Genomic DNA, 15,302 nt, shown 5'->3' on the forward strand with positions numbered 1-15,302 from the left:
TTGCACTTCTATAATATGATTATTATATATACATATTTATATTTGTATATTTATTTTTTAGATTAGATTTATTTATACACCTTACTATTTGCACTTATGGTTAGATGCTAATAGCATTTCGTTGGCCCGGTACTTGTACTTTTCACAATTACAATAACTTTGAATCTAATCTAATCTAATCTAATCTAATCTAATCTAGTCTCTAATAGAGATATAGAAGGTTCACTGTGAAAATATGACATAATTATTAATATTGTTTATAATATTTTTAGACTTTTTTTTTACTAATTTCAAGCTCGCTTATTGGCAGGTAATGATGCTTATTGTAATGCATTAATTCCTAGACAGAAGCTAAATTTATTTCTGACCAAAAAAAAATTGAAGAAATACCAAGTTGGATTGCAGTGGTGCATAATTCAGAGACTTGTTGCAACTGAGCTGAATACAGCTTTCTGGTTTAGTTCAGATAATTGTTCTGGAATTACACTGTGTGGTACTTAAAATAGCTTCCTGTAAAATTGACCATCAGGAAAACAGACAACGTGGATGGGTCATCTTCTGAATATCATGCTGACGGCAGCAAAGGTTTCAACCTTCACATAATACTTTACTCCCTTCACTGTAAGCTTGCCATTTATAGGAGATTATATAAAAAAGGATTCATAATTAATGTGATGGTCAAAAGAACTACATAGTTCAAGTCAAGAGAAAGATCAAAAAAAGGAGAGAGTGCACTCTAGTGACAAAATGGATGACATACAATTAGGATCGATATATAGATACATATACACATAAATATAAACATACATACATACATACATATATACATAACCAATTACCTTGTACGTCTTTATCTTTAACTTGCAACATTCTTTTACTTTTCTTACTTCGTTACACATGGTGCGGCTTTACCCCAAATACAGCAGCTTGTAATCTTCCACTGTACACTACCTACTTGTCTTTAGATTTTACTAGAGAGAGAGAGAGAGAGAGAGAGAGAGAGAGAGAGAGAGAGAGAGAGAAAGATAAGATAAGATAAGATGGACTGGTGTCAATTTGTTAATCTTTAAGATTTCTTATCCCACACAGAAGGAGATAGTGTTTTAAATGATGTGTAACATTTTCAACACATAGCTAGGACTGAAAAAAGCCCTGAGAAATCACAATTAAATGGAAATATAGTGGAGGTATAGATAATGTGTGAGTGAATGTATAGATAACGTTGAGCTGTGATTATGGATCATGTGAAAGTGGATGTATAGAAAATGTGCAAGTGAATGGTGGATGTCTTTCACAGCCAGACCTTCAGTGGTGTCCTACCTAAATCAATCCACCTCTTACTACACCATTTTGATGCCACGGCTATAGAAACTATTAATAGTATACAGCAATGCAGTATAACAGACCACTGCGTCATAGACAGGTATCTCATACAATGAAAACGAATGCCACTACTAAAGCAAGAAACTCAATGAACACAATTCAACAAGTCTCCTTTCATTGCAGCCACAGCTGCTGCACTTTTACGCATCAATAAAAGCATCAATATTAACCTCATTAGATACCCTTTTACTATGCATTATTGTTCTCCTGGGAATATGAAATGAAGGCAAATTGTGTTTTTGTGCAAATTATATGAGAAAGAAAACGCAAAAGTATGAATGGCTCATGAATATGCTCATTTAGGTACACACCCCTCTTTCTGGACACATGCCTTACTTGCATCTTGCACTAATATACCTTATATACAGTCTGACTAATATTTACTTAGTGTAGTTGCTTATCTATCTATCTATCTATCTATCTATCTATCTATCTATCTATCTATCTATCTATCTATCTATCTATCTATCTATCTATCTATCTATCTATCTAGCTATCTATCTAGCTATCTATGAAAGGTGTAACAACTGTTACGATCTGAAAATAATGTGCACGTGGAACTGAAGATAATGTGAAAGTATAATAATGTGGAAGTGGAGTTGTAGATAATGTGAGAGAGTAAGCATAGATAATGTTTAGTGGAGGTGTAGATAATGTGGAAGTATAGATAGCATGGTGGTGCAAGAGTAGGTAATGTGGAAGTGTAGATAATGTGGAGGTGCAATTAAAGATCGTGTGGAAGTGTAATTGACGATAATGTGGAAGTGGAAGTAAAGATAATGTGGAAGTGAAGATAATGTGGAAGTATAAATAATGTGGTTATGCAAGAGTAAATAATGTAGAAGTGGAGGTGTAGTAAAAAAAGTGTCTATTTAACAATCTTCTTCTTCATCTGCTCCCATTAGGGGTCACCACAACGGATCATCCGTTTCCATACTACTCTGTCCTCTACATCCGCCTCTTTCAAACCAAGTACCTGCATGTCTTTCTTTACCACAACAATGAACCTCCTTTTTGGCCTTCCTCTTTTCCTCCTTCCTGGTGGCTCCATCCTCATAATTTTCCTACTGATATACCCAATGTCTCTCTTCTGCACATGTCCAAACCATCTTAATGTCCTACATGCGCTGTCCCTCTAATAAACTTGTTTCTAATCCTGTCCATCGTCGTCACTCCCAACAAATACCTTAACATCCTCAACTCTGCTACATCCATTCCACCTCCTGTTTTTTAGTCAATGCCACTGTCTTTTAACCATACTCCATTGCAGGTCTCACCACAGTCCTATAAACTTTCCCTTTCACTCTTGCAGATAGCCTTCTATCATATCACTCCTGATACTCTTCTCCACCCACTCCACCCTGCCTGCACTCTTTTCTTCACTTCTCCAATACACTCTCAATTACTTTGCACTGTTGACCCCAGGTACCTAAACCCATCCACCTTCTTCACCTTTTCTCCCGGCAACCGCACCACTCGACTGTCCTCCATCTCATTTACACACCTGTACTTTGTCTTACTGCTACTGACTTTCATTCCCCTTCTCTCCAGCATGTACCTTCACCTCTCCAGGCTTTTCTTAACCTGCTCCCTACTCTCACCACAAATCACAATATCATCCGCAAACATCATAGTCCATGGAGACTCCTGTCTGATCTCGTTCGTCAACCTGTCCATCACCAATGCAAACTGAAAAGGGCTCAGAACTGATCCTTGATGCAGTCCAACCTCCGCTTTGAACCAGTCTGTCGTTCCTACTGCACAGTTCACTGCTGTCACACTGTCCTCATACATGTCATACACCAAACTCACATACTTCTCTGCGACACCTGACTTCTTCATACAATACAAAGTATCCATTCAACAATATGTTCCTACATCTAAAATAGCTAAAAAAGATTGACCATTATTTTGATCCAATGAGTACATTTTTGCATCACAAACATCAGTACCAGGTGTAACATGTCACTGCTGCAGAATATTTGTATCATATCATGAGATATCATTTCCATTAATTATATCTAAATAATATCTATTGAAATGAATGTCTTTTTGCTGTGGTTTGAATGACTTTAGAGTGTAACCTCTAGAATGCAACACAAGGCAAGAGTGCTTGAATGTAGAAGTCACACACTAGTGTACAATAACAGTAAGCACTTACAATTACATTTACGTTTATATTCAAGCATATCTAAGCAAAAGCAGTGCATGTGAGCATAACACACCAGCAAGCAACAGACCTAAAGAGTCCGTTTTTAAGATTTTATACAAGGCACACACACACACACACACACACACACACACACACACACACACACACACACACGCACACACAAGGGAAAGAAAAATGGCCTGATCCACACCACCCGCTGTCTGTCAACCTTGAGTGAATATTGATTGTGTATAAATTAGAGTGAGAAATGAACTTAAATTGATATTGATTAGGCATGCACTTGCATTCCAAAGTCGACCACTATAGCATCATCACTTGTGCCAAAAATAATGAGTTTTTTTTTTTTCTGATATGTAAAATAATTTTCAACTATTTCTTTGTCTGTCCAGTACAGCAGACTTATTACTGAAATAAATTAGCTAAACATTACTGCAACTAGCTAAAACACTTGCAGTTTAGTAATAATGCTAGTCACACACTAGCAGCTAGGAACAATTATTACAGTATATATATGTTTAGAGTGAAACTGTACACATTTTTTTTCAGTACAGGGCTTTTGGTTGCTTCAAATATTTATTTTAAAAGAAGAAAATCTTGACAATTCCACATATTGAGTGAATGAATGGAGGATTGATGGGATGCTTTAGAAAATTAAATATAACACACACACACACACACACACACACACACACACACACACACACACACACACACACACACACACTCACACACACACACACACTCACACACACACACACACACACACACACACACACACACACACACACACACACCCCCCCCCGCTTATATACACATCTATTTAATTTAATGTTTCCATTTATTTTATTTTATTTAATAAATGTATTCAATATAATAAAAGTGTATTTCATTAATTTGATTTATTATATTTTATTTTTATAAAATATAATAAAATATTATTTCATATATTATTTAACCAAGCAAGCAGTTGCTGGAGTAGCTATGCTACTTTAGGACATTCAGTTCTCCTGAAGCCACACACAAATAGTGTAACATCAGAGCTTTGTGTGTTTTCATTGGCTGCATCTCCTCTCAGTCCCCATACAATTTGACTCCTTTTAAGCCTGAAGTTGTGATTTGATGACATTTGTACATTCAAAATTCTCACAAATTCTACCCTGGCATTCCCAAAAACAATGCAATCTTATCATATAGCCATTTTCTGTCATGACTCAGTACTAATGTGTCCTATGCAGTCAAGCTTCAACACAAAAAAATAGCTTTCTTTCTCAGATTCAATAACATTTTTCACCATGACCTTTCTCTTCTCTTGGATTTGGCCTTCAAAGCAAATAGCTAACCACTGATCCATAAAACATCGAACCCAGAAAGACCAACACATCTGAGCAGCCAAATCTCATTCCACTCTTGTTATAAATATTGTAGTGGCCAGAAGAAGCCAGAAGAGTAAAATCTGTGGTTTCACTTAAAAGTATTTAATAGATAATTCCAGAAACAGAGTATAACTTTTATCATTTAAATTGTAACGCAGTTACATAGTGCATTCTTGTGTGGTCATTAGCATGTTTATGCTGTATAAGCTAAGCTTCTACATTATTTCTCCAGAGTGACTTATACTCAGGGTCTTAAGAGTTAAGGGCCCTGGTCAGTGCTCCAGCAGTAGTAGCTTGATGTTGCTGGGATTTGAACTCCAATCACAACCTTTTAACCACAAGCCCAACATCTGAACTAATGAGCTACCTAGCCATTATTCTCCATGTTATTTAGCATAATAATTGGCTCAAAGGTCCATTATCAAACGTTTGTTTCATGCATCTGCTGGTGTGCTTGGCCCTTACACGTCAGCTATACAGTATGTTGGTCCTTCTCTATGCAGCAGTGTGATTTGTAAGAGCTCAGCTATGCTTCGATTTTAGTGTTGAAGCACACATTCAGTACTGTATGTGACCTACTCGAAGGATGAGCCAGTAAATATGCATCTTCAGTGTGTATGCAGCTATCATCCTATGAAGCAGATATGGTTACTTAGGTGATGTATTTTGGTATTTGTTCTTGTGTAACAGTTACAGATGAATTGCTGAAGCTATATACACTTCACTCTAAACATAGCAGCTGAAATAGTTTCATAGATGAGCTTATAAGCTTTTGAATATAGTTTCAACTTCTCATAACCCTCACATGTATGAAAACGTAGCGATTTCTTTAGTGGCACCTAAAACTCAAGTTTTTGTTTTTATGCTTCGTCAAAGTTTTTTTCATTCCTGTGTGTATATGCGAAACATAAACTTAATAGAAATTCATAGATATTACACAATCGCATTTTTTTTGTATGCCGTTAACTTTGGAATCATAAGTTACATTTACATTTATGACATTTGGCAAATGGCCTTATCCAGAGCAGCTACCAAAGTTTTTTTTAACCAAGTAATACTATAAGAAATTGTTCGGACATCAAGTGGAAGTTCATTTGACCACCTGAGAGTTCCAGAAGAGAAGAGTCTTGAAACATGTCTTCTTTGTAACTTGAGAAATGGTGTTGTGTTTGCAGTCGAGTAGTGGCTGAGGATCAGATGTGTGGTGCAGTGTGAGGTGAAATAAGTCCTCAGAGGTGGAATGGTGCTGGTCTGTTTTTTTATTTTCTTTTTTTGTACACCAGCATTTGTGTTTTAAACCTGATGCAGGCAGCTACAGGAAGCCTAGATGAAAAAACGTAGCAGAGAATGTACAATCTATAAAGCAGCAGGCAATTTATTTACTGGACATTTATTCAGGAAAGGGAATGTCTCCTCTGTGTTCCATTGACATGGTTCACTATTGTAATTTGATTTCATGATTAATTGATGATGTTGTGTGGGAGAGTTTGCCAGAACTTCCCTCTCATTAACTCCTTTTATTACTTTTTCAAACTCAATTATAGCCTGGTAATTTCCTAACTTCCTTCATATATTTATTCCAATTTGTTAATTAAACACTCATTACTTCTTGAACTTCTTTTTTTGAATACTTTTATAACTCTATTTATACCTAATTGTTTATTTAGATGGTGGAAATTGGACATTTTATTTCAGTATTTTATTTCTTTACTTATTGACGTTCTTGCTTGACTATACTTTGCATTACTTTATCTAGTAATCACCGTTACTTTTTATTTAATTTACATTTATTTTAAAGCTGTATAACTTTCAGATTTTATCTCTTTATTTTATCTAAGCATATTTCTTATCTTGGTGTAAATTCACTTTATCACCTTTTCATTCTTTAACTTTGCTCCTTTAACTCACATTAATGTCTCTGTTGCGGCTGGATCGGAATCCTAATGCGCTTCCTTTTAGCTTTCAGTTTTTTTCTCTACACCCTAATATTCCTGCACTTAGAGGTTCTCATAAACCACGTTCCTGCATGAACGCAGAGCTGCAGTGGATTTCGATAATGCAATGTGCGAATACTAACAGGTTTGATCTAAGTAGCACTCACCACTGCACTAAGCAGCACCCATTTGTTTGTAATGAAATGTGGGACAGTAGAGGGTTTTTGTAAAGAAATTACACACTATTTATTTTTAAAAGGATCTACTCTGAACATTAGTGTGGTTATAGAATGTTTTTTTGCATCTGCATCCTTGTCAGGATTTGAGGTTTTCTTTATTATTTAGTGCATGTAGTGCTGATATAATTGAAACCCTTGCATTAGGTATAAGTAAGAAATGAATAAATATGTTCATTATAAATCTGGGAAAGTTTTTGAATAAGTTATTTCAAGGTTAGGGGAGCTATGAATTAGGATACAATCTGTGTCAGATTACTATTCACGTTCTCCTTGTGGCCCTATGGGTTTTCTTTAGGCTTTTTGCATTCCTTTCACCTCCAAAGCATTTGGAGCATGTTAGTTGGTTGATTAGCTATGATAAATTGCTTTAGGTTTGAATGAATGTGTAAATGAGTGGAGTGTATGCATTGTGAATTCCTGCCTCGCATTCATTTAGCATTCTTTACCTCCAGATCCAGGATATAGCAGTTACTAAAGATTAATGATTATATGAATATATTAAGGCAGCTGGTAAACATAGAGCAGACAGAGGCTGAAAGTTATATATATTTTTTTGCACTTGGTGAGTTACACTTGGAGTTTATTTTTTGCCAGGTGCACTGTGCCACCAGAAATGTTCAGAACACAGCATGAGTCACCACTCATGTGGAAACAAAACAGCGGAGGAATGTCCCACTTTGCTGCTTGTGCCTCACCGCCTCAGGGATAAAACAGAAACCCTGAACTTTTTCGAATTGCTGGGGAGAGGGTCAGACTTATTGTGAAGGTTACAACAAGCTTTGCATACAGTAGTTTTTTGGCTTTAAAAAGAAATGGACTTTGAACTAGAAATTCATCTTATCCATAGTTCCTCTAGCAGAAATGTACATACGGTTCCTGAGATCCAAAAAATAAATGCTCTGTACAGGAAACAGAGTTACATAGAGGATAGGTTCCTCTTTTAAGGCTGGTTCTTCTCAATGTTTCGTCCTCATACCATATAATGGAGTCTTTCCTTTTCGCAGTTGCCCCATGCTTGCTCATCGGGGATAAATACATATAAATTTCATTATAAGTGAATTTTCTTCTATAATTCTATAATTACATTCTGTAAAGCTGCTCTGAGATAATGTCCATTGTGAAAAGCACTATAGAAATAAACTTGAATTGAACTGAATAGCACAAAGCAGTTTCTCTCACTCTTTTAAGGGAACAATATCCTTATAATATTGATGTTGATGTGGACAGTTAGGCTGGTCCTCCATGAGAAAAGCAAAATTTATAATACCCCCCCCCCCCAACACACACACACACACACACACACACACACACACACACACACACACACACACACACACACACACACACACACAAAAAATGACAGGTGCTAATACAGGAACACTAATTAAAGATATAATGTTCTTTAGTGTATATTTAGTGAGTAACGAATAAAGTTGAAAGTGCCATGTTACTTTGACAGTGGGTTTAGGTGTAAAAGGGGTAAGGTTTTTTGGGGGGAAAATAAGCTAAGGTGTAGAGATAGAGAGCACAAGGAAAGATAAAGCAGTGGATTAGGGATAACTCTTATATGACGTGGGTTATGACTGAAACAATAACCCTGAGAATTCTGTAATAAAGAATCTCTAAACAGAGAGAGCTCATCTGGTTTATATGTCAGTGAATGCTACATTATTATTATTATTATTATTATTATTATTAATATTCTTATCATTATTATTTTTTTACTATCATTTACTTTTTCTTATATAGAGACACACCTAATGTATGGGCAAGAGTATATAAACAGAGATAAGTTGTTTATGAACAATTTGCTCATTTTGAATGTCTATAATGTGACTCAGAAGAACGAGTAGTCTCAAAAATTGATTTGTTCATTTTCTACTGAACACGCATGAGAAAAGCACCACAAAATCAAGTTATAAATAGGAAACAGAATTGAGTAGTTAACCTCTTGACTGTTCTAGTCTAAATCATTCCTTCTTTTATCATGTGACTCCTATATACGCTATGCAGTTCATTATACGCGAAACAGAACTGAGCAGTCCTCTGGTCCGAGTCGTTCGTCCTTTTGTCACATGACCCCTATATATACGCTCTGAAAGTTATTAAAGGATTAAGGGAACGAAATGTCACTGAAATGAACCGATCTTCCCATCAGTAGACACCTGACTATTACACATACATGCTGTTGTTTCCCAAACTGTTGCCATTACACAATTGTACATAATGTCTTTGTAAGCTGTAACTTCAAAATTTACCTTCAATTGAACATAGAGGCCCATTTTAATGGTTTTGTGTACTAAACAAATTTCATGAAGATATGGTTTGTTAAGGTTGTATTGGAAGAACTCAGGTGTCTGGCACAGAGCCCTGACTGATAATGCTCTTATGCCTGAATTCACTCAAATCACCATAACCATGCTTCATTATCTAGTGGAAAGCTTTCTCAGAATAATAGACATTCATTCAATAACAAAAAGGGGATGATTAAAAAGCAAATGTAGTTTCTTCATAAACATTATGCCATATGATATAGATTTGGTCAGAAATGTAAACACAATTCTAAACCAATGCTACTATAAATGTAACAAGCACAACCAGGAGTTCACATACAACTGTAACAGAGTTTACCACAGCTAAAGGGAATATGCAATAACAATACAATGCATACACATTGTAGCATTCTGTACACTGCCAGTGCTTTTTGGTCTTTGTATTGTAAATAGCTTGTAGTTTACCCAAACTGAAATTTCATTTTCATGCCTTGTGTAAAGGAATTCAATCTGACCACAGGAAATCAAGCATTAATGTAGGGGCATCGTGCTGGCCAAAAATCAATATTTGCAAAGAAAAAACTAATGATTTACATCAGATAGTTTGCCCGCAGCCATTTCACCCACTGAGAGTCACACAGATTGTAATAATGTAAAAATAATAACCTAATCATGTACTGCCCAACTCCAAAAACACTCCAGATAAGACAAACATTACATATCTTCAGCCTTGCATTTAAACAAAGATATTCTTATTATTTATTGCAGCTCTTACATAGTGGCTACTTAATTTCTTTAAATTCTCTGGCAGTTTTAATGGTTTAATCAGAAGTTGGTTTTGAATAGACTCATACTTCATCATTGAGATGGAAGCAGTAATATATGAAGTATGTAGGATGTAGGAAGTGATTTTACAAGTATAGATCTAATACACATTAATCACTAAGGGGATTGCGGTGCTTGGGTCTTTTATTGACAAAAAAAAGAAATCACAAAACTTGGTGTAATAATAAATAACACTACAGTCACTATGATTAGTGATAGTACAGTTTTATACCATGTAACTCAATACAGCTTTTTCTCTCTTTCTCTTTCTCTCTCTCTGCAGATCTTGGCCATTATCTCCATTCTCTTTATCATCCTGTCCACCATCGCCTTGTCCCTGAACACGTTACCTGAGCTCCAGGTTACAGATGAGTTTGGTCAGGCAAATGACAACCCTCAGCTGGCACACATCGAGGCTGTATGCATCGCCTGGTTCACAATGGAGTACCTGCTGCGCTTCCTGTCTTCACCCAACAAGTGGAAATTCTTCAAAGGACCTTTAAATGTAATCGACTTGTTAGCCATCTTACCTTACTACGTCACTATATTCCTGACTGAGTCCAACAAGAGTGTTCTGCAGTTCCAGAATGTGCGACGCGTGGTGCAGATTTTCCGCATCATGAGAATCTTGAGGATCCTTAAGCTGGCAAGGCATTCGACCGGGCTCCAGTCACTTGGCTTTACGCTCAGACGGAGCTATAACGAGCTCGGTTTGCTTATACTGTTTTTAGCAATGGGAATTATGATATTCTCAAGCTTGGTCTTTTTTGCAGAGAAAGACGAAGATGCAACAAAATTCACAAGTATACCAGCTTCATTTTGGTGGGCCACTATCACCATGACGACTGTTGGTTATGGAGATATCTATCCACAGACACTGCTAGGTAAAATAGTCGGCGGGCTTTGTTGCATCGCAGGTGTGTTGGTGATCGCTTTGCCCATTCCCATCATCGTCAACAACTTCTCAGAGTTTTACAAGGAGCAAAAGCGCCAGGAGAAAGCCATCAAGCGACGAGAGGCCTTGGAGAGAGCAAAAAGGAACGGCAGCATTGTCTCGATGAACCTGAAAGACGCCTTTGCAAGGAGCATGGAGTTAATGGACATTGTGGTGGAGAAGAGCGAAGACAAACCTTCCTTTGATAATCACCTGTCTCCGAGCAGGTGGGGAATTTCAAAGCGTACTTCCTCCGATGCCAGTTTAATGCCATTTGATAGAAAAAACGGCTCAAGGGAGTGTTTTAAAAGCTCAAGTCCACAGCACCTTAATGTCCAGAAACTCGAAGAAATATACAACCAGATGAGCAAGGCACGTTCCTTATCAGATCTCGACAAAAATCTGAACGATGCCGGGCCAAAGCAGAGAGCACAGACTGCTAAATCTAATCGAAAACGAAATAGACCTGCTTCAGATGTACCACATGTGACGAGCCTTGAAAGCTTTGCAAGCTGCACTGCTGAACTTAGAGAAGCCAAAAAGTCAATCCCTTCTAGTAACAAGGCAGCTCAGGTGGAGCAAAGCCCGACCGAAGTGCCTCCACTTCAGGCAGCATCCAATAAAGATGATAAGTGCTGTGTAAAAAATGGCACAAGTGTGGTGGACAACACAACATGTTTAATTCAAAGAATTAACCCAGGCTTGACAGTCAATTTTCTAGAAAGTACAGATGATGTTCCTCTAACACCTCCAAGCACTTCCTCCGCTCAGGAACTCAGCATTAGTCTTCAAGAAAACGGCGATTCACCGGAGCAAGAAAACTCTCCACTTTTTCCTGAATCTCTAATTCTGGCTAGAATGAAAGAATCAGGACTATTCCTTTCTCCAAAGCTTCCGGTTTGTGATTTCCATCCAAATGAGACTTTATCTCTCCTCGAGGAACAACAGCGAGCGTCCGTGGAGGAGGACATTGCCGGCATGTCGGGTTCTTCGCCAAAATTTACTGCACAAAACTGCACTCAGGACGAAGTAGGGGACAACTCGGAAGGCATAAATGAAAGCAACCAAAGTGGACACAAAGTAGAGAATCACATGTTTACGCCAGAGATTCATCTCATGCCGGGAGATGGGGATATTTCGCAAACTAGCATGTGAAACACTGTAAGATGTGAGGGAAAAACGTGTGGCATGGAGTTGTAGCAAAAAATATTTTTGCATGGCATGAAAATGAAAAGGCCATTATATTTTTTGGCATTGTTTGCAGGAAATATTGATACAAACCTCTTGGACAAAGAACCTATTTATCTTTAAAATGATCACAATCCTGCTGATTTGTACAAATTCGATGACAAACGAGGAAAAAGTGCAGTGGAACAGAACAAGCATGCATTTAAAAACTTCTCTTTACGGTGCTTAGTTTGCTGAAAGCGCTTCACTGTAAATATCCCCCCGAGGACTGAATGATGCTCATAGCCACAGAGGACAAAATCCAACTTATTTATTTAAGAACCGTGCTTCTGAAGACTGAAAGGTTGCAAAACAGCAACGTACTGAAACATATCATTACACAGTAATGCAATGTGTACCATGACAGAGCTGTCGTTTTGTTTTGTTGTCTTGTTTTGTTTTGTTTCTTGTTCTTTTTTTTTTTTTTAAGAGTATATGACATCGATATCATTTTGACTGGTAATTTGCAATATTTCCTGATTTAATGACCAGAAATTAACTGTTACACTGGCTCATACACTTTTATAGAAGCAGATTTGCTTATTTACCGGCTAGCTCATTTTTCGATGCTACTGGCAGCTAGCATTAGTCAGGTTTTGAATGTGTATCTTGATAATGTAGTTAAACATCACTAAACATCAGCATGATGGAGTGGCAGAGTGACTCTGTACATCTCACGTGTTTTTAATTCACTTATGCTAGCTAGCTTTCTAAGTACAGCATTTAGAAAATATAGCAGCTAGTATAACAATGAGCAGCTAATGGACGTCCTTAGGTAAACACGTGGATCCTTTATGTACCTAAAAGAGGTCTGAATCTAATCTTATTTCCTGTCTACTTTATTAGGAACAGCTGTACACCTGCACATTCATTTGGTTGTCCAATCATGTTGCGGCAGCATAGCCATTAAAGTTACAAACTTTAAATAAAGTTCACATCAAACATCAGAATGAGGAGAAATTGAACTGTGGCATGGTTGTTGTTGCCAGGTAAGTTAGTTAAATATTTTAAAAACGGCTGAGCTCCTGGATTTTCACACAGTTTTTACACAAACTGGTGCAGAAAACTAAAAACATCCAGTGAGTACCCCAGCTCTGTTGATGAGAGAGGGACCGAGAAGAGTAGCCAGACTGTTTCAAACTGACCAAAAGTCTACACTAATATAATAACTACTCTTTGCAACCAAGCAGAAAAGTTTCACAGAATGCACAAGTTAAATCTTAATGGCTCAACCAAACAGTTTGCATTCACTTTAGTGACAGAGTCCTCTTCTTGGCTAACATGAGTGGAACATGATATACAGTAGCCTTGTATTATAGACAATTTTGTTTCATGTTGTGTGTTCTGAGATGCTTTTCTGCTCACCATGGTTGCAAAGAATGATAATCTAAAAACCTGTGTTCACTGGTTATTGGTTTTTCACACTATTGTGTGTCAATTTTAGAGATGTGTTTAGAGTGTGTTGGGTAGAAAAACCTCAGAAAGGCACTCGAACATACCTGTTTGACAACAACTGTTTTATTTTTTATCCTGATGCTTAATGTAAACATTATATCATGCTTTGATCAGTAGTTGAATAATTTTATGCACTATAATGCAGCCAAATGATTGGGTGAAAATGTACAAATGTACAGGTGTTCCTATACATTGCTTGTTCTGGTCATTAAATCTTACACTTTGCTTTACATATATATTTTTTTTAACGATAAATAATAATGATAATACTACTACTACTACTACTACTACTAATAATAATAATAATAATAATAATAATTAGGACCAAAAAGCCATATTTACAATAAATATTTTGCCTATTCTGCTGTATTGTCAAGATATAATGAGACAAAATTATGCTTCCAAAATTTTTTTATTACACTTGTGCCCCTTTTCCACCCAAAGTCAGAGCTTGTCCTGTTTCGATTTCTCTTTTTGAACCAGTTTAATGCCAAACCATACCATTATTTGATGTCTGACATTCTTTCAGCATTTACTTATTTTATCATCCGCACAGCAAACAAATATTGCCATAGCTAAGGATCTCAAACATGCTCTGTTGTTTGTATTCATTATGTTTTGGGTAGCATCGCTTTAGCATACAATATTAGCAACGTAGTTGCCCCTCAGTTTGTTAATTGCCAGTAAAGTGTTTCTTCCTCTGACCATGAATTGTGATTTCACTCACCAATTCAATCAAATATTCACATAGTCATCTACGATTTAAAGCAAACGACTTTGTTATCATGGCAACCGAAGGTCTGGGTTAACTGTTCCAGTCTCTTTGGTTCAGTGCTGTTTTTAGTGCTAAATTGTTGACTTCCCCTCTCGACTCGCACTTTGCCAAACCTGTGTGTATTTTTTTTGTTTACAGCTTCTTTTAATGGCACTATTTTGAAAACCGGTGCAAAGTCTTTTGGGAATATTTTGTTCCAAATGTCTACAGTGATGTCATCATCAGGATACACCTTCGGACACTCCTCGAACCAACTTTACTCAAGCTAACAAAGTAAAAGGAGTTTCAAAATAGTCAAAAGGACAAAGGGGATGTGGACAAAAAGTGCACTGAACAGAGAATTGGAACGCTCCAGCACCGTGGAAAACATCTTTGTTTTTTTTTTGTTTTTTTATTGTTATATTCTTCTTCATCTTCATCATTTGGATTAAAATGGTTTAAGTCGAATTTAACCACGAATTACTTTCAAATATCCTTTTCTATTGCATCATGTTGCTTTCATTCAGATGTTGCTGTGTGTCGTTTAACTGAACACATTTTTTGAGGCTTGTGTCAAAAAAGTAAGATGAATTTTAAAGTGAATGGAGGGAAAGTGCAATACTGTCATACTGCAAAACTATGCAGGCCAAGAAAAAAAAATGCACTTTATTTTACAGTTTAATGTACAGGCAGACAAATACACGTGTATTTTACAAATATATATAAATATAA

General features: G+C 36.7%; 1 protein-coding gene across 1 annotated transcript in view; it reads left to right on the top strand.

Moving 5' to 3' along the window:
• The window catches only part of kcnb2b (potassium voltage-gated channel subfamily B member 2b), a 99,617-nt gene extending 84,579 nt beyond the window's left edge, over nucleotides 1-15,038 (top strand). The window contains exon 3 of the mRNA XM_083530261.1: nucleotides 10,484-15,038. Within this exon, the coding sequence (XP_083386387.1) occupies nucleotides 10,484-12,289 (1,806 nt within the window). The 3' untranslated portion in view covers nucleotides 12,290-15,038. The remainder of the gene's footprint in view (nucleotides 1-10,483) is intronic.
• The last annotated feature ends 264 nt before the right edge of the window (nucleotides 15,039-15,302 follow it).

This window comes from Silurus aristotelis, assembly GCF_946808225.1.
Source record: "Silurus aristotelis genome assembly, chromosome: 25".
Classification (NCBI taxonomy): domain Eukaryota; kingdom Metazoa; phylum Chordata; class Actinopteri; order Siluriformes; family Siluridae; genus Silurus; species Silurus aristotelis.